General features: G+C 42.6%; 2 protein-coding genes across 2 annotated transcripts; both read right to left on the reverse strand.

Annotated features, from left to right (window-relative positions):
- Positions 1–335: 335 nt before the first annotated feature.
- gdpd3a (glycerophosphodiester phosphodiesterase domain containing 3a) lies at positions 336–7,426 on the reverse strand (the record flags this gene model as incomplete). Its single annotated transcript, XM_083976709.1, has 10 exons — positions 336–597; positions 1,486–1,537; positions 1,780–1,839; positions 2,657–2,790; positions 2,923–3,012; positions 4,337–4,455; positions 4,560–4,605; positions 5,586–5,721; positions 6,891–6,933; positions 7,288–7,426. The coding sequence occupies 10 exons, from the start codon at positions 7,424–7,426 to the stop codon at positions 469–471; spliced, it is 948 nt and encodes a 315-aa protein (XP_083832835.1). The 3' UTR covers positions 336–468.
- A 1,828-nt stretch (positions 7,427–9,254) lies between these two features.
- On the reverse strand, positions 9,255–22,483 carry mapk3 (mitogen-activated protein kinase 3). Its single transcript, XM_083976782.1, has 9 exons — positions 21,669–22,483; positions 19,893–20,075; positions 18,142–18,331; positions 16,268–16,384; positions 16,045–16,159; positions 15,824–15,955; positions 15,084–15,193; positions 13,954–14,082; positions 9,255–12,953 (listed from the first exon to the last, which is right to left on the reverse strand). Exons 1-8 carry the CDS (start codon positions 21,890–21,892, stop codon positions 13,963–13,965), a joined length of 1,191 nt encoding a protein of 396 aa, XP_083832908.1. The 5' UTR covers positions 21,893–22,483; the 3' UTR covers positions 9,255–12,953; positions 13,954–13,962.
- Positions 22,484–22,913: the final 430 nt, after the last annotated feature.

Raw genomic sequence — 22,913 nt, forward strand, 5'->3', positions numbered from 1 at the left:
CTTTCCCCAGTCATTTATTTGATAAATCCAGCACTTACTCAAACCGTAAACCATATAATGTCTGAAAATAACATGAGACAGAGTCAAAACAAAGTCATGTTTACTCTCTTATCAGTAGAGATGTGGTGTCAGGTGACTTGGTCCGGCTGGTTAAATATTCACTCACTGGTAAATCAGTGGCTCTTTGGTTCAACACTGAGCTGTGTCTGAATGACTGTGGGTGGAGGGCAGGGCACAGATATGAGCTGATTGCACATCAAGTGACTACAGCAACAGAGATTCAGGGTTGTGATCAAAGAGCTGGGTGATAGTTTTGTTTCATGATTGATCAAAAGCATGGGCATGGAAATGAGCCCTACACCTCTTGTGTTTACATCTGATTAATACAGTTTTCTTTTTGCTTTACACAATCCTTCCTCTTGAAAAACCCACCACGTCTGAGTTCTCATGACTGGATGTATTTTGAGGTCACTCCTGACTTCTGTTTCTGCTGAAGTAGTTTGACAAAAGGGTCGGATAGTCGGTCATCACTCCTGTGGCTCCCACTTCAAGTGCAGCCTTTATGTCCTCGTCTTCATTGCACACAAACAAATGCACCTGAAATTACAGAAATAATAGTGACTTTTTCTGCAACACTTCTCCTCCATGATCCTCAATGAATTTGGAAGAGCTTGCTCGCACGCACATTCTGTATTTTGTCACCTTCATCAGATGATTTGAACATGGTCAGATTTGTGATTTATTATGATTGCTTTGCTGTAGACAACAATGAAATGAAGCTGATCCCAACAAAACATGAGGATTAAAGATGAAATCACACAGTGTCCTGTTTTCTTGCCATCTTTGCTGCCAGTCTGAGCTACAGACAGAATACATGAACATTTAACATAAAACAAAATACTGCAGCATTAAGAAGCAGCTGTCCGTCCACACTACAGATCAGTAATTGCTGTTCTATGCAGTGTTTTCTTCTTCATCAATTACACAGATGCTGTCTTTCTAATAACACAGTTTTTTTTTTGTTTCTCTCACTTCTACATCTGACAGGTCACTGCTTTCTTGTCAACCTCTTGGTGCAAAGGGTCTTTCCTGAGTCTCTAATTCAGAATTACTCTGCGGTGCAGTGGTGAGGCCTTCAGCAGCTGACAGAGCTGCAGCACATGACTTCAGTTGTTTTCATGCTCAAACTATTCACTGACCACTCGTGGCCTGACGATGGATGTGATCTCATCCCAGCAGAGATTACTCACATCAGGGCAGAGGTGATGCGTCAGAGACGCTCACGGCAGCAGTGTGAGAAATGCTGAAGTGTTCTCTGCGTTAAACACTGGATATATAGAAGCAGAGATACTTAGATCTCACTTCTCATGACTTTTTATTTTTATTTATTCATTTATTTATTTTACTTTCTCTGCATTGTTGTAATGTATTTCTTCAAACTCTGCTTTCAGGTTTGTACTTTTAAATTGTGATGATGTTTCATACCTGAATTCCACGGGCTGCAAGGTGTTTAAAAAGACCCTTCCTCATAGTGACTCTGGAATGACAGCAAGTAAAAATCAATGAAAAAAAAATTATACAACTATATAAACTAGCTGATTTAACACCAGAATGTATGGTAGAATTCTGCATGGAAATACAAGCCTGCATTCAAATATTGTTTTATGTTCAGGAAATATTTAGTAACACCTTCCTCATTAATGCTTAATTTCAAAACCGACAATGAGTCAGCTGTTGTCTGTGTGAGAGACTTCAGCATCCTCTTTAACCTTCACTCACTTTTCCAGCAAAGAGACGACAAGACTGTTCTTCAGGATGCTTGTCCCAGGAATGTACGTCCTTCAACAGCCAAACACACACAGAGAGAGAAACAATCAACACATCTGCACTGAAACAGACTGATACCACATTAGAGGGAAGATCTGAGTGGATTGAACCACATGAATGCATAATGACATGCAGTCACAAACAAATGTAATATAAGTGCATATACTACATTTCAAATATGACATGCATGTACATACAACATAAATGTGCATTTGTAAAAAAAAAAAAAAAATGTATGGAACTTTAAGAAGTTGGAATATTGACATATAGACATATACGTACATATATGTCTATACATGTCAATATTCAAACATATATGCCCTTACAAATGTTTACATTTATGCCTGTATTGTAGACATGTATTGGTATTTTAAATATGTAATAATTCCAAAGCCTGTGAGTTATGCACATGTTGTTTTGATAAAGATAAATAATAATAACATATATGGTAAAACATATCAATCAAATAAATGTATCATAAACATTTATGGTCACAACATGTAACACCATGAAAATCATATATCAATATTTTACAATGGGTATTTTATATAGTTGATATTTTGATGTCCATATTCATATGTGCTAAACATCTATCTATCTATATATCCAGAGGATGCATGTATGGGTGTATGTGCATGTCATACATTACATTAACATGTGGGCAGCTACAAAACATCGACAGAGCGATTGTCTGGTAAAATCAACTGTGCCCAAGTATGAAGGTTAAATATTTCCCTCCTCTTCATGAACATACATTTTAACATTAAAGACCTGATAGTGTAATGACACACAACCACACACATGGACTCTAGCCTACATGCAGCCACACCTGTTGATGATTCGTGGGAGGTAGAACTGCAGTAAACTCTCCCCCAGCGGGACAAAGGGCAGCAGGCCGCTGTAGAAGAGCAGCAGGAGCAGGATGCCTCGCCTCATTGTGAAACTGTACGGCATGGACCCGTTCTACCACAGAGATAGAAGGAGAGAGACGAGGGTACCAACACCAACAGAGACAGGGAGTGATGCTGAGACAGTGTTGGAAAAGAGTTGAGACATACGACACTATGTTAACTTGTAACTCTGTGGGTCACGTACCACTCTCTGACATTCCTTCATGGCTTCTGAGTCCACAGAGGCCCAGACAGTGATCTCCTCCCTGTTGTAACACTTCACCAGGTCAGACACCTGCACGCAGACATGAGGGGGTCACACATTAAAAATGAGAGATCAATCCATTGGTTCAGATCAAGTACAGCCAATTACCACTTTTACCTGTGGGAGGCTAAAAACAACATGAAGTCCAAACTGTTGACAAATGGCAGCAGCAGTTTAAAACGCATCATCAGGGATGATCTTAATGTTTAATTGGATACTTGTTAAGCAGCACAAAAGCCTCAACCGCAGACCTTGTTGACATGCCTGAGCTTGGATAATCCAGAGCCTGACTGACACTTCCAGGCTGCTCCCTCCTCCGTAAAACATCGATATGGTCTGAATCACTGCTTCTTATGCCTGCCTATGTTGGACCGTCATGTTGATCCTGGATACTGGACTACCTCACGAATCGTCCACAGTATCGGAGGTCAACCTGTCCACTGCAGACTCAATGTGGTGGATTTCTGCAGGCATGGACAGGACACCCCCCTTCATCACTGGTGAACATACCAGGGAGTGGGTATACATCTTACAAGTAACTGGGTGTTCACCTGAACAATAAACTGGACTGGACAGAAAACTCTGTGACTCTATCTGCTGAGGCTGAGGCTTTTTGGAGTGAAGGGGGCACTCTTTAAACTGGTCAAGAAGTGCCAGCTCTGCTCTGTCCTGCTGGGATGTTCACTCAAACCTAGTGGAGGTTGTTGGAGAGAAGAGAATGATGGCCACGGTGGTCTCATTTCTGATAGACAATCACTCCCATCCCATGAGCGACATCCTGACTGGACTGGAGAGCTCCTTCAGTGATCGACCCCTTCACCCAAAATGTGTGACAGAGTGATACCGCAGGTCTTTCCTCCCTGCAGCTGTCAGACTGCACAATCAACACTGCTCCTATACAACATAATATAACCTGGACAACCTGACTATCTGACACCTGCTCTCAATTCACAGTATACAACATCAATATCATGTGTAGGCCTACATAATTAATCCCCTCCTGTAAATAATCAATTGTTTATTTATATACTGTATAATTGTCACCGCTCATTACTGGACTATATATAGATATTTAGATTAGACAGATACATCTTGCTGCATGCCATTTTCTTTTATCCGACACGATTTTAACTTGTTTTAAATTATTTATTTTTAATAAAGCACTGCGAGAAACTGGTGAGAAACAATATTTCGTTTCAGCCTATGTATTGTACATACATATGTGTGAAATGACAAATAAGTGTCTTGACCTCTTGATCTTATCTTTTTGCAAAATGCATGAAACACTGGACTGGGGATTTCCCCCCTTTTGGTTATTTATTGAAGTTATTTCATGTTTTTTTGTGTACTCAACCTTTTCTATCAGCCGGTGGTTGTTCTGTTTGATCTCAATGCTGACTGGAATCTCAGGAAACTTCCTGAACACGTCGTCAAGCAGAGCGAACTTCCTGTCTGTGCCGGTGCTGTAGCGACCTGGAGAATGGGACATCACACACACACACACACATTGACCTACTTCTACACTCAGCTCCTTTTGTTAATGATTGAGACAGTAGAGAATGAAATGAAAAACTCACCTGCATAAAATGTCACCTCCAGTCTCTCCTTGTACAAAGGTAAATCCTGAGAGAGTTGAGAAGCAGACATATGGAGACAAAAGAAATCAGATCACTGTTGTACAGAGTGTGATTTACACCAATTGTTGCTACTAACTCGCAGCTGAATGCAAACTCAAAGATTAAAGCAGAAGTAAGTGATATATTTGTGTTAATATAAGTCTTAAATAGTTATATCTTCCGACAGCAATCACTTACATAGAGTGTTTGGACTGAAACACGGGTCTGTCAGTCCCTCTGCTCTGCTCTGAGCCGAGGAGAAAACATTTATCGTATCCTACAGTTTTTATCCAATGAGGAGAGAGAACGGCATGCAGGGCTGTGTGTGCAGCCAAGGGACGCCGTGAATGTGGTGACGTAGGGACGAGGACTGTTATGGTGCGTTCAAGGAAACTCGTATTTTTCCGACCGTGAAGTCGTACCAGTTCGATCTGGTACGAGTTCACCGGTCGGAAGTTACGAGTGGCCGTTATAGTGACTTTCACCGGTAAAACAGGTCGGAAAAACACGAGTGGGTTGCCTGGAACGCTACAAAGTCGTAAGTTGTGACTTGAAGCTGTAATTTACGATTTCAAAAGCCTGCCTGGAACGCAGCATTAGCGAAAACGACCGGACCACTTACTTCTGCTTTAACATTTACTTGAAATTATTTCAGTTCATAAATGTTTTTCAGCAAAACTCAGATGCAAAAGATTTAAATCTGAAGTAAGACGCTGTTCTCAGTCGGCACATTTATCAGTTCATTTAAAAATCCTGCTGCATGATGAGGCTCCAAAGCATGTCAGGTAGGTTCAAAGAGAATATTTGAATTTTGAATGATGTTGATATAACCCCTACTTAACAAGTCACTTCCATGCCAGTGTGCTGGGCTGAAAAAGTCACACAGAAAACCACCGCCTGGACAAAAACACTGTTTGCGAGAGTGGCCGTGCTGTCTCAGCGTGACCTTTGACCCAGCCCTCGGCCCTGTGAGGTCTGTTCTCCCACCTGCAGGTTTAGTGAGGAGATGGTGACGTCCTGTCCGGTCTGCCTCAGCAGATTCTCATCGTGTGACACCACCACGCGTCCGTCATGCGTCAGGTGACAGTCCATTTCCAGCATCTGTGTGCCCTGCTCCACCGCGCTGGAGACAGAGACGCAGGCGGAGAGCAGAATCAATGACAGTCTGCACATCTATCAACTGAAAACTGAGAGAGCGTCTGCAGCATGACGGTGTCACTCTAAAAAAGGTTGTGCAACAACTGCAGACGGTGTTGCAAAAAATAAACACGTGCTGTTCCTTTATGTAGAACAGATCCATTTCATATAAGACAGTTTACCAGCTCATCATGAAGAAAAGATACAATCAGGGGGATCTGGACTGTGTTACAGGGGAACAGGGTTTCAGAAAAAAGTCTTTGTTCCTCCATAACAATCGCCAAATCATATTACTTATTTTTAAAGCCTTTAATGTCTTATTAACATGAGTACCCAATGAAGACCTGAGATAGACAGATGGATGGGTGTTGGTCACTCTGTGGTCTTGGATTGTGACCCAGATAATGTTGTGGTGGCCTACTTGAGACCAGTCTGGAGAACACATTTTCAAGGTCTCGTTCTTGTCTCGGAATCGACTACATTTTTACTCGGGCTTGCCTTGGTCTTGGCCGAGCTGGACTCTATCTGTCACTCGCTCACTTTGGCTTATGTTATATAATTCAATAACTTTAAGACAATTAAAATAGTTCTACAAAGGATATGCTTATGTAACCGGACTTCAGCAGATTCTGTGATGTGTTCTTCTGTTCAATCCAAACTTTGTTACAATTAAATATGGTTTAGATTTTATATGAAATGATCTTTTCTTTTTCTTTTTAGCTGAGGAATAATGTAAATATCAAGCCACATGATTAGTATAAGTACTGGTACTGAATACAGTAATGGTCTTGAAAATGGTCTCGTGTAGGTTTGGTCTCGCCTCGGTCACAGGTTTGGTGGTCTTGACCACAACACTATACCCAGGGTGACCAGGCATCTGCCATTAGAGCCCCAGTATTTGGGACTTGGGACTCTCTCTCATCTCTGACCAATTTTAAATCTCTTCTTAAAACACATTTCCTTGTCTTAGCCATTGGTTACATCTGATTTGTCTTGTTTTAACCCCATCATTGTTTCTACTTGTCCTATTGCTCTTATGGATCCTTTTACTCAGTGCAGCTTTGAGATGCTGTCCGAGGTTTATTGTTACAATATTATCATAACTGGGCACATCTGTTCTGAGAGCAGCAGCAGCCTCTTGAGCTCAGTACTCACTGTGTGAATGCCTCCATGGTGCTTTCTATCCTCTCTCCAGACCCTGCAAACAAACACATGAATCAAGGGGGATGATGACAGCAGAGGGCCCCTGGGGTCACTTATAGCCAGGGGCCACAGAAAAGATTGGGACAAATATTTGCTGAGGAGACAACAGGAAACACTTTTCTTATTTGCTTGGTTTTCAAATGGATGTCACTTCAACACATTAGGTTATCATCAATCAGATCTCTGCATTATCTTATGCACTGTGTGTTGACTTTTTACATCTCATTGCTGCAGGTTAAAAAGAAAACAGTTAGTCAGTGAACCATCATGACAGCCTGAATATTGACGCAGGGTTTGAAAAGCGCCTCATTCAAACCCTGATAATAGATCCCTCCTCCTGCCCTCTTACCTCCTCGATGTGAGATGTGCGTGCAGTAGAAGGCCGTGCGTTTCCTCTTGTGGAGAACGAGTGGGTTCTTCAGCAGGTACAAGGAGGTGAGGGTGTACCCCCCCAACGCCGGGAGGACGAAATAAAACAGACTGCTCATGAGTCTCGCCTTGTCTGTTCAATCAAAAAGTCAAAAAGGTGTGATCAAACTAAACCCCCAGATCCGTGTATCCAGGTGATCTCCGACAACTCCCTCTCTCTGTGGTCTTCCACTGAATAACAGCACGACGACTTTGAAACTGGGTCGACTGGTAGGACTGACAACAATCATCCCTCAAACGTTTCATCACACACGCCAAACGTCTCCCTTGCTCTCGCTCTTTTGAAAGACACCTGAAACCTGCAGAGTTGTAAAAATCTGTTAATGAAGCATGGACTCACAGCCCGCAGCTCACCTCTCTCTCTCTCTCTCTCTGGCCTCTCCCCTGCCTGTGGCATTACTAAATCACTCTTTACACTCTTTTGTTCAACAGGAACCAGCAGCTTTGTGTGTGCATGTGTGTCATACCTGGACTCTGCATGCTTGCCAACATTGTTCTAGGATTTCTGTCATTTGACTTCGCCGTGCGAGGGGCATTGCATTAAATTACATACCCAACACTGAATATTATAACATGACAGGTGCCGCAAGTAAGAAAAAGACAAAACTCTGTTGTTCTTTCCAGATTCCAGATTAAACCACAAACATAAACAAGCATATTTGAAAAAACACAGCAGCAACAGGTTTCTCAGCTGAGGTCCTGTTTGACAAAAGGGATGTGGCGGCATGTGGAGATGTGTAAACTCAACTCTGACCCATAAGGACAGAAATATGAAAACAGCCACGTCTGGAGGCAGTGGTGCTCTATACATATACAGTACAGAGTCAGCAGAGTGTGGCACTGTATTGTTAGGCTTCAATAACCAACCTGGCCTGTGACAACAATGGTGCAACAGGCTGAGCCCACTCTCAGATAGTAGCTACAACAGGCCTGGTCAACACCAGAGGTTAGAAACCTATTCACTGCAGTGCGATGTGGCTTTCTAGCATATTCTCACAGACCAATGTTTTAGAGTTTTACTTTAAATTAGAAGTGAAACGCTGCTGCAGTGATTTGAGCCACAGCCAAAAGACTCCGGGAATGCGCAGGATGTAAAGTTGAGGCCATGCTGAGACATGTAAAGGTCGACACAGAAAGTACGGGAGATTTTCCCAGCAGGAAAACGTCAGCTTCATGCACAGTCCCACCGTTCTCAGGCTTTCACTTCCACAGAAATCCTTCACACTGGGCTGTTGCGTTGGTCTAATGCAGGTTACACAATTTCACAAGAATGAGGACCGACTTGTTTAAGGACACGTTTCCATGGCAACAACCAACGTCACACAAATGACAAAAAATAAAAAAGAGGATAATATATTTTGTAGCTTGTTGAAGAACAGATGAGAAAATAAAGGGTCTTAAAGGAGCACAGAGATCTGTAGGAAGGGTGAAGGAAGGCACATGTAGGAAAGACTAAAACACAATATTGTGGTTAACAGATTAATGCCTAGTAGTGAAATAATACAAGTGAGTAGCTGCTATTTCTATGTCAATGTAGCCTGCAGACCTCCTAATTGGACACATAAAAACTGAAGTGACTACATCTCTTTGTACTTTTCATGACCTTTTATCTTCATAGTTGTGTGGCTATATTTTGTGTCTCTTCATACTCATGTTTAGTTAAAAATAAAAAACCTTGGGCTCACAGGGAAGGGTTAAGATGGTGGCACTGAACTCCGCTGAGCAGTTTGCTGCTGCTGCTGCTGCCAGGTCTGACATGTTTCTACAAAGATAAGGACTGACAGAAATCACAGACAGTCAAAAAGCTCTGAGCTACAGATGAACTTCAAAAGACAAAACAAAAAACCCCACAGACAGTCATAACAGTATCAGGAAATTTTATTTAATTATAGGTATATAATTCTGTTTCTTTATTAATCGTTTAATTCATAATACCCATAGAATATACAGACTATAACCCTCAATAACTCATATCTCTTTGACAGTCTACTTATATCTTCTTTTAAAATAATTCCTTCTAAGATCTTGGAGGGGAAATTAAAAAACAAAACAAAACAAAAAAAACAAAACTAGATTTCAGAAAGATTGAAAACACTGCCAATAATAATTATAATAATAATAATAATAATCATCATCATCACGCCCATAAGAGAAATAAAGAAGAAAAAAAATACAAATAAAAACATCCTATCATAATTAAAAAAATGATACAACTTTAACTCCCTTTTAATGTAAAAAAAGAAGAAGAGAAACGAAAAAGTACAACAACTCACCAATATAACAACAATAGCAATAATAAGAAGAGCCATTTAGAAACAACATGTGGAAAGAGGCCTCAGACAGACAGGCCTTACACTGGTCGATACTGTGTATGAATGTATGTGGTGTGTTTAAGTGCAACATTTCACAAACACACACATACACTCTTCTTGGGTGTGTGTGTGTGTGTGAGTGAGTGTGTGAGAAGGATTCATTCCCATGGTTCCCCAGTGAGATGTTTGGTCTGGTGGCAGGTCAGAGGGGAAAAAACTAAACGATTGTGTGACTGTTTCTATGTTGAAAAAAGGAGGAGAAAAAAAAAGTCACACAGGTAACTGCAGGGAGAGGGCCCGAGCTGTGAGGAAATAATACGCACTTCCAAAAAACACACACACGCATACTCACGCACACAGAGGACAAAAAGAGTCGTGGCTTTGTTACTCATACACAAGCACTTTTACACCGACATAAATTACTGCACACAACGAGCTTTGCACAACGCAGCAGGTGAAACTTAAAGCAGCTACGAGACAGAGGAGGAGCAAACCCAAAACAACAAGAGCGTGGCTGGAGGACAAAGTGCTGGCGTGCTGATTGAGTCATGTGACCGGAGCCAGTTTTCCTGCTTGTTATGACCGACTGTGATCTATAGGAATCAGGTGAAAAGACAAAAGGGGCGGGGCATGATTCTCCGAGGAGGGAGCAACAGCAGAGTCATAAGTGATATGGGTGAGGAGGAGGGTCTTCATCAGTCCCATAGTAGATAAACAGAAAGGAGGCGGGTGGAGGTGAGGGTGGGGAAGGGGGGGTGGAGGCAGCCCTTTAGAGTAAAGCGTGGTGAGAGGTGGGAGGAGGAGGAGGAGGAGGGTGAACTGAACGATGTGCGTCACCACATGCACCGAAAAAAAAACCGCACGACGACCCCACAGTGCTGGATATGGCTTCAGAGAGAACGGATGTCAAACAAACCGGTGACTTTACATGTGTTGGTCCATTTTTGGGAAGGAGGGAAGGAAAGGAGGGAGGAAAGGAAGGAAGGAGAGTTCTCTTACTGGTCCCAGTGCAAGAGGCAAAGAAAAATTTAGTGCAGACTGAGCTGGACCCACGGCTGGAGGGAGGAGGGGGGAGCGCACACTGACGACTGATAACAGCACACACACACACACACACACGAATAGCCATCTCTGAGAAACAGCACACATATGTTGTCATACATATGTTAGGCGGCTGGAGCTAACACACACAGGTGGTGGGATGAGCGTAGCAAAAAAAAAGAAAGAAGGCAGTGTGTGGGGGTCGGGGGTCGGGGGGGTCAGGGGTCAACTGGTGGTGAATGCTGTGCAGCCATGAAGAGCTGATAGTTGGTTGGTTGGTTTAACAGTACGACTCTCCTCTGGGACAGTCTTCAACCGTTGTTGTTGTTTTTAAAGTGGTCCTACAGGAGGCGCTGTTCTTGTAAGAGTTTACAACAAAACCGGAAAACTCTACGCCGCAGTGACAACACAACACAACACACACTGCAAAATCAGGCCAGTTAGATTCAACACACATTCACATTCACACACACATACGTTGAAAGGTCTTTTTTCCCCCAGGCAGACACTTCAACCTGTCTCAGCAGGTATAGGAGCTGCTCATTACATCAGTAATCAGGACATTCCTTTCAGATGAGCGGGTGTCAGGCTGTGATTTACTGGGACACCTCGACTTTCCTGCCACAACGAGTCAACGTGTCCACTGGGACAAAAAGGTATGCAGGCCTGCTGAAAACTGCATGTGTTTGAATGGTCAATGAATTCAGAACTGGGCCTTCACCATCACTTAAGGTCCCAGCCTGTGTTGTACACGTCTGACTCCCATGTGGTAGTCTTGGATCAAAACAGCAGCAGACAGAATCATGGTCCAAAAAAAAAACAAAAAAAAAAACACATTCGCTAATTGAAAGGTTGATGCCAACAGGAGGCCATTTTCCAGAAGAGGCGTGCGTCCTCCTACAAATGGGTTTTTGGAAATAAGCAATTCAGAGGACGACAGGTGGGAGGTGGCTCGCCTGTCTGCAATTTAACACAGGAATGTGATGCCAACAGTGGCTCAGCTGTTTGATGTGATGTTACACAGTCAAATGTGGAAAATAATGTAACATCAGTGTTTTGCGCCAAAGCTCTCGTGGCTTCTCCAGTGGGTGCCGAGCATCTTGTTTGGTGTTTCAAGCCTCCGATTCTTACAATAATGCGGATAATTTAGGAGCAAGAACAGAGCAGCGTGCATCTCCTGGAAAATGGGGCTTAGGCAGCACCGATAAAAACAAAACAAAACACTGACACTAATCAAATGTATGCTCATTGTTTTGATCTGATTTGTTCTAAACATGTAGCGCCTCCTGAATCTAACCGGTCAGTTCAGTTTGTCTGCCCCTGATATGAGTGCAGGTCACTGTAGTTAAGGTAAAAACTGATAATCCCTTAAGTAGCTCCCCAGCCAAGGTCCTTGCATCTCTCTGCCACTTTGGTAAAATTCAGGAATGCATGCATTCATATAAACATCATACGCAGTTGTTTTTTTTTCTTCTTTTTTTTGTAAGAAAAAAAAAAAAAAAGCAACAAAGAAATTTATAACCCTGCTAACATGCCTGTAAAAACACTGAATATTTGTCTCAAAATCAAGAGTTCAAAAATGACTTGCAAATATAAACCCCAAAACATACAAATACGACTCTGAACTGATCCGAAAACACTCAAACAACGGTAACAAACGAAAGCTGCGACAAGCACACTTAAAAAGAAAAAAAAAAAAAAACTCTTATATTTTTATATACATACACACACCCCCGATTAGCATCCCTGTTCTTTTAGCCCTCAATTTTTCCAGGTTGTAATTTACATGGAGCAAGACAAGAGAGTTATGGTGTTGGTTAATACAGTAGTATGTGTTTATATGAGAGGGAGCGACAGACAAGATCAGCAACAGAGAGAGGAGGAGAAGGAGGAGAAGGAGAGGAGGAGAGGAGTGAGTGATGGAGGATGGGACGAGGGGGGGGAGGGGGGTCGAGACATCGTGGGGTGAGAGGAGTCAGAGTCGGACACTGACGGGACTGAAACAGTACAGTACAGACGACAGACCTGACCACCCCACCCACCACAGAAATCAAAGTTAAACTTAGCTCTCTCTTGCAGAAGTAGAAATGGAAAGATAAGCAGTTAAATGTTCATATTTCTTGTTTTCTCTTTTTGTTGGTTTCTTGAAGATTCCTTTTTTCTTTTTGTTTTAGCGTGTTGTTTGGAGTCTTCTTGTTCCGAGCCTCTGCAGGGCTTTGTCACTCTTTGGGGGCTGGGAAAAGAGGACTTTGAATTAATGAACTTTAAGCCACAAAACATTCTTAAGACTAAATTATTATCAATATGTTTTGCATACTTTGCCCTCATTTTTATTTATGGTAAAAATCTGACCAGTTTTAATTTCTATATGGAGCACTTTTGAGTCCTGAATAAAGGCTATAATAATAATAATACACATTGATGTATGTAAAACTGTGTTAAAAAAAACAACAATCAACAGCAAAATTTAAAAATCAAATCGAGAAGTCGCTCTGTTAAATCTAACAGATGTGATTAATTCACTGTTCAGCTTGTAACTGTCACTTTCAGAAACTTCACAGCTGCTTCAATCTGCCACAGCTGTTGTACACTTCCAAACAAATGGATATCAAATCAAATAAACTTTATTGTTCGGACAGGGTAATTTGTCTCGGGCACAGAGTGCTGCAGGCATAGATATTAATAAATAATAAATAATGCATAAGACTGATGTCACACTTTTCCACGGTGACGGGAAAAATTACTAAAGTCAAAAAGGAAATAAGACAACACAAGCTATACAAACAAACAGTCTTTTGTTGGGAGGTTTTGTTGTTCCGACAAACACTACTTTAATATTTATTTTAGAACAACATATCCTGTATTATCTTGTCTGGATCTAATCTTTCCATTCAGTTACATGGAAAATTACATTTAAAGGCCTGTGACGCTGTTTATAAACTCACAGGAATGCGATAGAGCCTGAATTATGTCCTGGTCCATCTGTGTGAACAGGTTCAGTGGCTGTAAAGCATTACTAGTTGTGCTTTGGGTGTGTTTACATGCATGTATTACTAGCGGGAGCTCCACTGACATCTAGTGGTCTCCAATCAGACTATTCAAGACAGACTCCTCACAGCTAAAACGCAGCAGTTTAGACAAAGCATGCATCTTGTCGACACACGCTGATGCTGTGTGCTCTCAACAGACAAGGACCAGTTGTTGTGTGTTTTAATTTTTATGTTTTTATGTACCTGTGCGTCTCAGGAGCCCTGGTAGGTTTCCTGGAAACGAGCCGTTTCCTCAAAGATCAGTTCCTTCAGCTTTTCCTTGGGAAGATCATCCAGCTCCATGGAGAAGGTGAAGGGCTCCTCGGCTACCGGCTAAACACACACACACACACACACACAGACAGACACAGGGGGTTATTAAATACACAACACAACAGCAGAAGCAGTGATCATTCTATGTGCAGTTTGCATGTTCTCCCCATGGCTCTATAAAGTTAAGCAGGATGGGTCGAGGATAGATGATCAAAACTGCAATATATTAAGTTATCATGGCTGCAATCTTTTTACGCGTGTCACAATATATGTATCAAAATAATAATAATAATAATAATAATAACTTTATTTATATAGCACCCTTCAATAATAAAACATATCAAAGGCAACTGCCTGTAATAAAATCATCATAATATACTGTATGTACCTTGAACGAATCCCTGTGGTAATGCAACGATGCCCTGGCCTCCGAATCATTATTACAAGAGGTAAGGGGACATGCTTGTTTGGTATTCAGCAACATATCATCATTTTTATAATTTTCCCAGAGAAAATGAGATGTAAAAATTATTATCCCCCTGTGACTCATATCATAAAAGCAAAGTCTGCCAAAATAATCACAATGATTTTTATTGTCATGTCATGTTGTTCATCCGTGGTTTTAGTTATTGCTGTTAAGAGAGGAAGCCTACAGAGTGGAGTACAATATCCAAACAGTGATGGCGATGAAATAATGATAATAAAAGATATAATGATAAAAAATATTAAAAAACCCTTTTGCTTTCTACATGAACACACCTATATTGTTATTTAAATGAGGATGTGATGAGCGATTAGATTCTTTAAGCAGTCTCAGGCTGAACCATGGGAGCAAACTTAAGACTAATTGCATTCCACACACAGCTAAGAGGCTTCCCAGCACAGAGCAGGCAGGCTCACCGTTAAAGCTCTGCTCGTGGTGGATGAACATGTTTGAATTAATTAGCCCTCATGCTGCCGCCATTTGTGCAAATCTCAATACTTGGCCAACAGTGTGTTGTTGCTCCTCCGTTTGTGAAAACTTAGCTCAGTGTAGTTTAAATATTGAGAGAGATGCGTACCTCATCTGTGGGGTCATAGTACTGTTCCAGGTAAGGATGAGCCAGGGCCTCCTCAACGCTGATGCGCTTGATGGGGTTAAAGGTCAGCATGCGGCCCAGCAGGTCCAGAGCTGCATTAGATTCATCAAGAGCTTTAGTCAGTTCACTCATCAGTATAAAATACAACTGTTCTTACAATGACATCTGTTTTATTGCACTGTTAAATGTTTAATTGGGCTTGTTCTAGAGCATCCAAACAATTCAAACTTCAATTTAGGGAAAATTATTAAAATATTCATTAAATATTGTTTTCCTTTTATATTTTACTTTCCAAACACGCTTATTTCACTTCAAGGAATATTGAATATAAATTCACTATCCCAATAACCATTATATTCAAATCACGTCCTGAACCATTTTTCAATTTTTGTATTTCTCCCTTACACGGTTGTTTCAACATTTCATCCAACATAAAACTTTTGTATATAGTACTTGAATAAAAAAATGATACGTTAACAGTCAGTTGCACAAAAATATTCTTTCTATTTTCATTATTCTTTTGATAACAATAATGATCACAATAGCAACAGCATTTAACGTAAATTCATAAAAATGAATTCACACTAATTTGTTTTCACCATAATCAGTGGGTCAGTTAGTTTCCCTACATAGCAACATCTGTGTCATGTTCAATACAGAGCTCATTAGTGCCATTTTAATTTTTTCTTTTTCACTGCAACAAACGAGCAGCATCTCTGTACCTTTCGAGTCGGCCTTGTAGAAGAGCTTCTCCCAGGGGATCTTGGGCTTCTCAGGCAGGGACTGCAGGTAATTCCTCGCCTTCATGTTGATGATGCAGTTGAGATCCTCTTGAGATGGAGAGCCAAGGACGCCTGCACAAGAGGGGAAGAGAAAAGGGACAACGTTCAATAACGGCTGTGGTGTCGACATCCTGTGGAAATGACTGAGAACTGTGTCTCACCCAGTATGTGGTTGAGCTGGTCCAAGTAGTGTTTCCCAGGGAAGATGGGCTTGTTGGACAACATCTCAGCCAGGATGCAGCCCACAGACCAGATGTCGATGGACTTGGAGTAGCCCTGAGACATCGGCACACACACACAGAGTTAACGACCTGAGAAACTATCCGGTTAAGAAACAGATCCACTCACACACACACACCACCATCCAGTCAGCCACACGCTTACCTTTGAGTTGAGCATGATCTCTGGAGCCCTGTACCAACGAGTGGCCACGTACTCGGTCAAGAAACCTGTGTGGTCATGCTCGGGGTCGGCTATCCGTGCCAGGCCAAAGTCACAGATCTGAGGACAACATAAAAGTGTCAGAGAAGTCGTCCTTATAAAACTGAACACCTGAAGAGAATAAGGTGGCGATGTAAGGGAGGTGGTGAGGCAGAGGATGTTTTACACAGCTCCAACAAAGCTCCTGTGTTTACGTTTCTCTAGTAAACTTTATCTTCCCTGTTGAGACTGGGTTTTTTAAAGCTTCCAAGTTATGTTTTTGTTTCATCAAAAGACCAACTGTAGAGAATCTGGTCCCGGGCAATAATCCAGTGTAGTACAGTACATTGTGTACAGAGGCAGGGAGAAACCGGGGCTTAATGGGGTTTTTGCTCTTACACTACACGTACTAAATGGATCTAGACATTAGGCAACAATAGTGGCACAAAGCCAAAGATATAATGATGTAATGTGTAGCTGCAGTTAGGGTTTATTTTGATTTCTTTTTTTGTCCTGGAGAGGAATGTATGAGAAAGCCGCTTCAATATGTGCTGCCTTTGTTCTTCACTCCTCCCACATGATCAACTAATCCAGGGATTGATGGTTGGCTGCAGAGAGTTCACAAGTGTATGCTCAGGCTGAACAACACTGCAAAGAGCAGAAGAGCCAAGAGGACCTGGGCAGCTCATTTCAAATTTTTCATTTCTTTCATTTTTGTTTTAAGATGAATCAAAACTAACCCACAAATGATAATGGCTTGAGTTGCGTTTCTTAATAGTCTAATGTTATATCAACACTGACCAGGCCCAAAATGACTTTTTTAAGTAAAATTAACACTAGCAGCAGTATTTGACTTGAGGCCACGTAACGCTTAGCCTCGTAAACCAGCCTCTCCCGGAAATGCAATTCATTTCATTTCACAGGGAAATGCATTTCATTTCTTTTCCTTGTGAAATTAAATGAAATGCATTTCCGCGAGAGGATGGTTTAACGCTCACTTATGCAAAAAAAGAAACAGACACCTAAGAAAAAGTGAGATCAGGAAAGGAAAATGTCTTTGGGGTTTTTTTGTGTTTGTTTTTTTAAAGCAGTGTACCAATCCATCTACAACTCTAATCTGAACTGAATCTGCAGTCAGTTTATTTCAAAGATTTGCACTTTAAAAAAAAAAGTCTTGAACAAGACATAGATGAAAAAACTGAAGCCTAGCACATTGAGATAAGACTCCAGAGACGTCACAGAATGAGACTAATGAGTTAAAACAGCACATTTCAAGTCTGACAGTCTTCATCACTTAAATAGTGATGACTGGCTGCTTCTTGGTAGCATCCCAGAGTTCCCGTGGGTCAATCCATCACCTATATCCAACATTCCTGGGATTCTCTCTAGCTACTGGTGCCAATGTTTAAACAAACATTACAGCTGAAACATGTTATGATTCTTGGTGAACTGAATATGTTTTTCATGCACCATGTTACATAGGCACGTATCCCATTTTGGCTGCCAAAAATAAAGTTAAGTGTATGTCATATACCACAGGGAACGATTAATATCTATACCAAACTTACAACATGAAACATACTTGCTTCCAACATACACTGTGTAGGACAACTAACTGCTAACCTCCAGTAAGATTTTTTCCATACATTGTATGTGTAAATTATTGTTGTATGTGAATGAAAAAACTAATAAAAAGATTTATATATATATATATATATATATATATATATATATATAAAAAAAAAAAAAAGAATGTAAGATACAGTGTACAGAAGGTTTGTGGATGAGGTTTTCATGTACGTGTGAAATCTATCAGAAATGATGATGTGCGGGCTGACCTTGAGGTCGCAGGTGGTGTTGATGAGCAGGTTGGAGGGTTTGAGGTCACGGTGCAACACGTTGGCTGAGTGAATGTACTTGAGGCCTCGCAGGATCTGGTAGAGGAAGTAGCAGACGTGGTCGTTGCTCAGTCTCTGGCTCTTCAGCAGCTTGTACAAATCCGTCTCCATCAGAGTCTGCACGATGTAGCTGGACACACGCACGAGTCAAGGAGGGACAACGACTGACAACGTCCAAGTTAAAACATCACGGGTCGCTCTCGAGGATGGAGGAGGTTGAATGAATAAAACTCCATATCTGACCGGATGAATCGGGTTCCAGCGTGTGGGTGGGTGCAATGTTTCTGTCATGTTTTCTTGACTCATATCTTGACTAGACAAACTGAAACTTAGTTGGGTGAAATGGTTGCAATGATTGTGTTGCAATCGTTTTGTTCCTCAGCTCATACAGCAGAAATCTTTGGTGGGAACCGCAAACATCAACGACAGTAGCAACTCAAATAGGTAGAGTCTCGTTTGAAAGTTTGTCTACCACGACCACCAAAGACAGTCAAGTCCACCACTTTTGTCTAATTCTTTAATTAATTACCAGACACCTGCAAAACTAAAGACATCGCAATCTGTGAATTTCTACTGCCTCAACAGTCCAACTCATCCAACAGACCCTGGTGTTGTCTCTGTCCCTGTTTTTTGTAGCATCAGCCCCTTAATCAGGAGTCATCACAAGTCAGCAACAGCACAATACGGCAAAGTGGAGAAACCGGGCCAGATCAAACAAGAAACCCAGACACACAAAAAAAAAAAAAAAAAATACAAGGACATCACACATTTCCTTTCCATTTTCAGGGGACAAAGGAGCTTTTGACTGAGAAACTGCCAGGGCAGCAGGCAGTCACAGCGAGTCACTGAGCGGCCATGCCCACGGTCCACTGCTAGCTGCTCTGCAGATGGTCACTGGAGCTGACTTGGATTAAAAAAAAAAAAAAAAAAAAAAAAAGCAGCTGAATGGAAACAGCAATGTTGAATCAGAACTAGTAAATTCTTACAAGACCGATTTAGAGCCCACAGTTCAGATGGGTTGAAATGTGCCAACATACCAATGCTATTCTGGATGTGTATTATTAACTCTGGTTCCAACATCTATGAGAGAATGAAATAAACTGATAAAAGATGGGTGTTGTGGAAAAAAATATTTCCAGAAACACCAGCGGCTCCAGGTTATTTATATTTCATACGGAACCTTAGGTCAGCTCGTCGTGCCAAAGCATCAGTGCCTCCTTCCCTTGTAACTGAACTGTTGGCCACACTGATCTTGTAATAACCGTTTATTTGTCGTGCTTAAACTGCACCACACGCTGCCTCGGTCGTTTATTATGATCAGATGTAGTCACAGCAGAGATCTCGGAGCCACACACTTGAAATAAAAACACAAAAGCTATTGCACTAGTGTTAACGACTCTTCAAACATAACTGCACACCGAACAGATGGTTAAATGAGTGTTACACTTCTACCAAGAGTGGCACTAAAAAAAAAAACAAGAACTTGAGGATTTGTGATAAACTGCCGATTTCATTTGCAGTAGTGCAGTGGTGACTCAGCCTGAAACAAGGCATGAAATGCCACGAGCAGTTACAGACTATACATGTCTTTTTAGTTGATCAGTTGAATCCTATATTGATATAAATATGCGGAATCGGTGACATATGCCTGAACAGCATGCAGACGAACGCTGCGACCAGGAAAAGGATACACATCCCTCATGTTGTCAATGTGTCGTGCCCTGAGGATGTCGTTGATGCCGATGATATTCTCATGGCGGAAACGCAGCAGGATCTTGATTTCCCTCAGTGTGCGCTGGCAGTACGTCTGGTGCTCAAAGGGGCTGATTTTCTTGATGGCAACGCGCTGGTTCGACACGTTGTCCATGGCAGAGCTGGACGGGGTGGAAAGCACAAGACAGGTCTCATATTACACACTGCATAGTTCACACGTAATGACTGTATCAGACAAACTGGTGCCGAGTTCCAAAGAGGGCGTTGTCCGTCCGTCCGTCCGACCGTCTCCGCTGCCGAGATGCACATGTGACAGACACGCATCTTTTGGTTTATTCTATTTTTTTTTGTTGCTGTGATGTGTTGTGAAGTGATGTAGGTGTAGGCCTGGAGTGTGGGTGCAGAGTCAGTGTGGTGTGGGTGTAGAGTAGATGGAGAACATGCAGTGCTGCCGAGTGCAGCAGTGAATGGGTCTGTTGCGTTCACGGTCAATTCCTCCTGTAAGTTTCTGTGCCAAAACCTGTCAGACCTTTGGCGGATCACCTATTTGCCTCAAGCTAGATTTCTCACAGGCAGTCAGTCAGAACAGGAACAACAGTTACATCATAACTTTCCTATTGGTAAAAAAAAAAAAAAGCGTTTTCTCTTTGTTGCACAACACACTGCCTGAACTGGGAAGGTTCACACAGCTACTGTGGCTGAAATGCACATCTGTAGAAACATCTGTATGCCTGGACTGCACATATATGTATATATACTGTCATATACCGAGTTTTTTGACACTGGTACCACTACCAATCCCCGCTGGGTGTTGACAGTGTTTACAAACACCAAATGCTGCAACAGTAGAATCACGTGACCACGATGACACAAACAAAACAGCACCGTGCTGACACACTCTCTGAGGTGAGAGAGGGATACACACACACGGTCGGAGTGGGATGTGATGTGTGTGTGTGTGTGGGCCCGGCTCTCCCGTGTTTCCCCATCCACTTCACATCGACACGCAGCGCTGTCACGTCTGATCGTGCTCACGGCTCAGCCTCGGTGCCACTGACTTGGCTCCGACATTAAACGCAACAGGGTTGTTTGACGTGTCCGCACAGGGCTGTAGATTGAACACAGCGATAACACGAGGAGAGAGAGAGAGAGAGAGGGGGGGGGGGGGAGAGAGAGAGAGAGAGAGGCCTCGCTCGCAACAAACCGACAAATCCCACTTGCATCGTCTCTGCAGCGGATTTGCTGCAGGCGGAGTGTTTTGAGAGCCGTAGTGGGGATAATAATTGTGACCGGGAGACATTTTTATGACAGAAGGAAAAAAAACACAAAACAAAAAAAAGGACAACGCTGACAGCGCACTACTCAAGATGTGTGGTTAATGCAGCCTGCAAAGAGATTTCTGATCAGATAGCAAACTACGTCCTGCGCAATCACTCCCAATCTAGTTTCCTGTACAGCTCATAGCCACGCCTGTAGCTAGTCAGCAGCTAACCTGCTAAAACACACACCGAGGCTGCTTCAACTTCAGTGGAAATGTCGGGCAGCTGCTCAAATAAAACAACACAAACATCACACCGCAGACCGCACTCTTGTTTTTTCTGCCCACCGCTTGTTGCACACGGCAGCTAATGTTAGCGGGGCTGGCGGTATTTTGCTAAACAACCAGCTGAGGGGTTAGCTCGCCACTTTCAGGTTGTGATACTACGGCAGCCCAGCGGAGACGACACGACCGACAGGCAGGCGCTCGTACTCACCACACCATCCCGTACGCCCCCTCCCCGATGTAAGACAGGTTCGTGTAGCGGGGGCCCACGTCAAATATCTGGCCCTTCACGGACTCGGACCCGGTCTTGGTTCCCGCTGCCCCGGGCGCTCCATCATGCGCAACAGTGCCCGCCGCCCCGGCAGCAGCAGCGGCGGCAGCGGCGCTGTTGGAGCCCGCGGCCCCGACCGCTGCGGTGCTGCTCGAATCCGCCATTCTTCCTCTCCAAGCCGCTCCTGCTCTGTCCCGACTGACTGCTGCTGCTTCACCGAGGAACCGTCGCCGCTCTCAGCTCGGTCCCAACGCGAGTTCGTGTCGGGGGGGGGGGTCTCAACCGGGCGGATTGTGTGTCACAGGCTGTGGGGAGCGGAGAACCGAGCGGGCCCTCTCTGTCTGTACTACCGGACTAAATGGATTTCGTGCGGGAGCGCGGATTTGGTCTCAGCACCGAGCGTAAATGCGCGTGCCAAACTACGGTAATACAGGTGCGTTGGGTATATCGCAGGGCGTGACTTGTCTGGGCGGAGTCGCGCCAAGTTGGCTACAGTTTAAGACAGAAGCACCGCCCAAGCAGCTGCGCTGTTACTATAAACCAAGCGCCAACTGCAAGATAAACACGCAGCAGCGAGAGTGGGCGTGTCCTAATGTGTTGCATGCTGCTTGTCAGGGCAAGAATCAGAGACTTTTATGATCAAATGGTCCGTTTATCGATTTTTTTCTGTGATAATCCGCCCCTGCCTGCCACGCCTGTTTTGTTTATTAATTATTTATAACAAAGATGTGCACGCATCCATCAACATCATGCCAGAGTACTGTGCCCTCCCTCAGGCGTAGCCTTTTTGTTATCATGTGTAGGGACTTCACTGTATATATCAGGAGTGACATAATGAAAAACTGCCTCTTATTGTGTTAATTTTCAGTAACATAACACATGTATTGTTCATCCTTATATAAGACATCTTCATCTACAATGTGCTCCAGCAGATCAGAAGACACACTTTTGATGAAGTAGCTTGATGAGGGCATTTGCTGTCTTTTGACATGTCTAAAGATGTCCCATATTCAGTAACTCTAAATAATTTTGTATTTTTAAAATTGTAAATGAATATATATATTTGCTTTTTTTTTTGCCTTGTGCATTGAGATAAATACAAAACACAATAAAGCTGTACGAGGTACAAGGCATTTAAAACAGGCAACAAATAAGTGACTAAACCATTACATGTCATTAAACGCC

The sequence above is a fragment of the Trachurus trachurus genome (genome assembly GCF_905171665.1).
Source record: "Trachurus trachurus genome assembly, chromosome: 8".
NCBI lineage: Eukaryota > Metazoa > Chordata > Actinopteri > Carangiformes > Carangidae > Trachurus > Trachurus trachurus.

Bases quoted from the DNA above. Each gene is read 5' to 3' on its own strand.
- mapk3 (XM_083976782.1), bottom strand. From the start codon at position 21,892: ATGGCGGATTCGAGCAGCACCGCAGCGGTCGGGGCCGCGGGCTCCAAC. The intron at 16,385-18,141 runs GTCAGCCCGCAC...TGTTGTCCTCAG, and splicing joins ACACCACCTGCGACCTCAAG to ATCTGTGACTTTGGCCTGGC. The intron at 15,194-15,823 runs GTACAGAGATGC...AATCTAATGCAG, and splicing joins CTACAAGGCCGACTCGAAAG to CTCTGGACCTGCTGGGCCGC.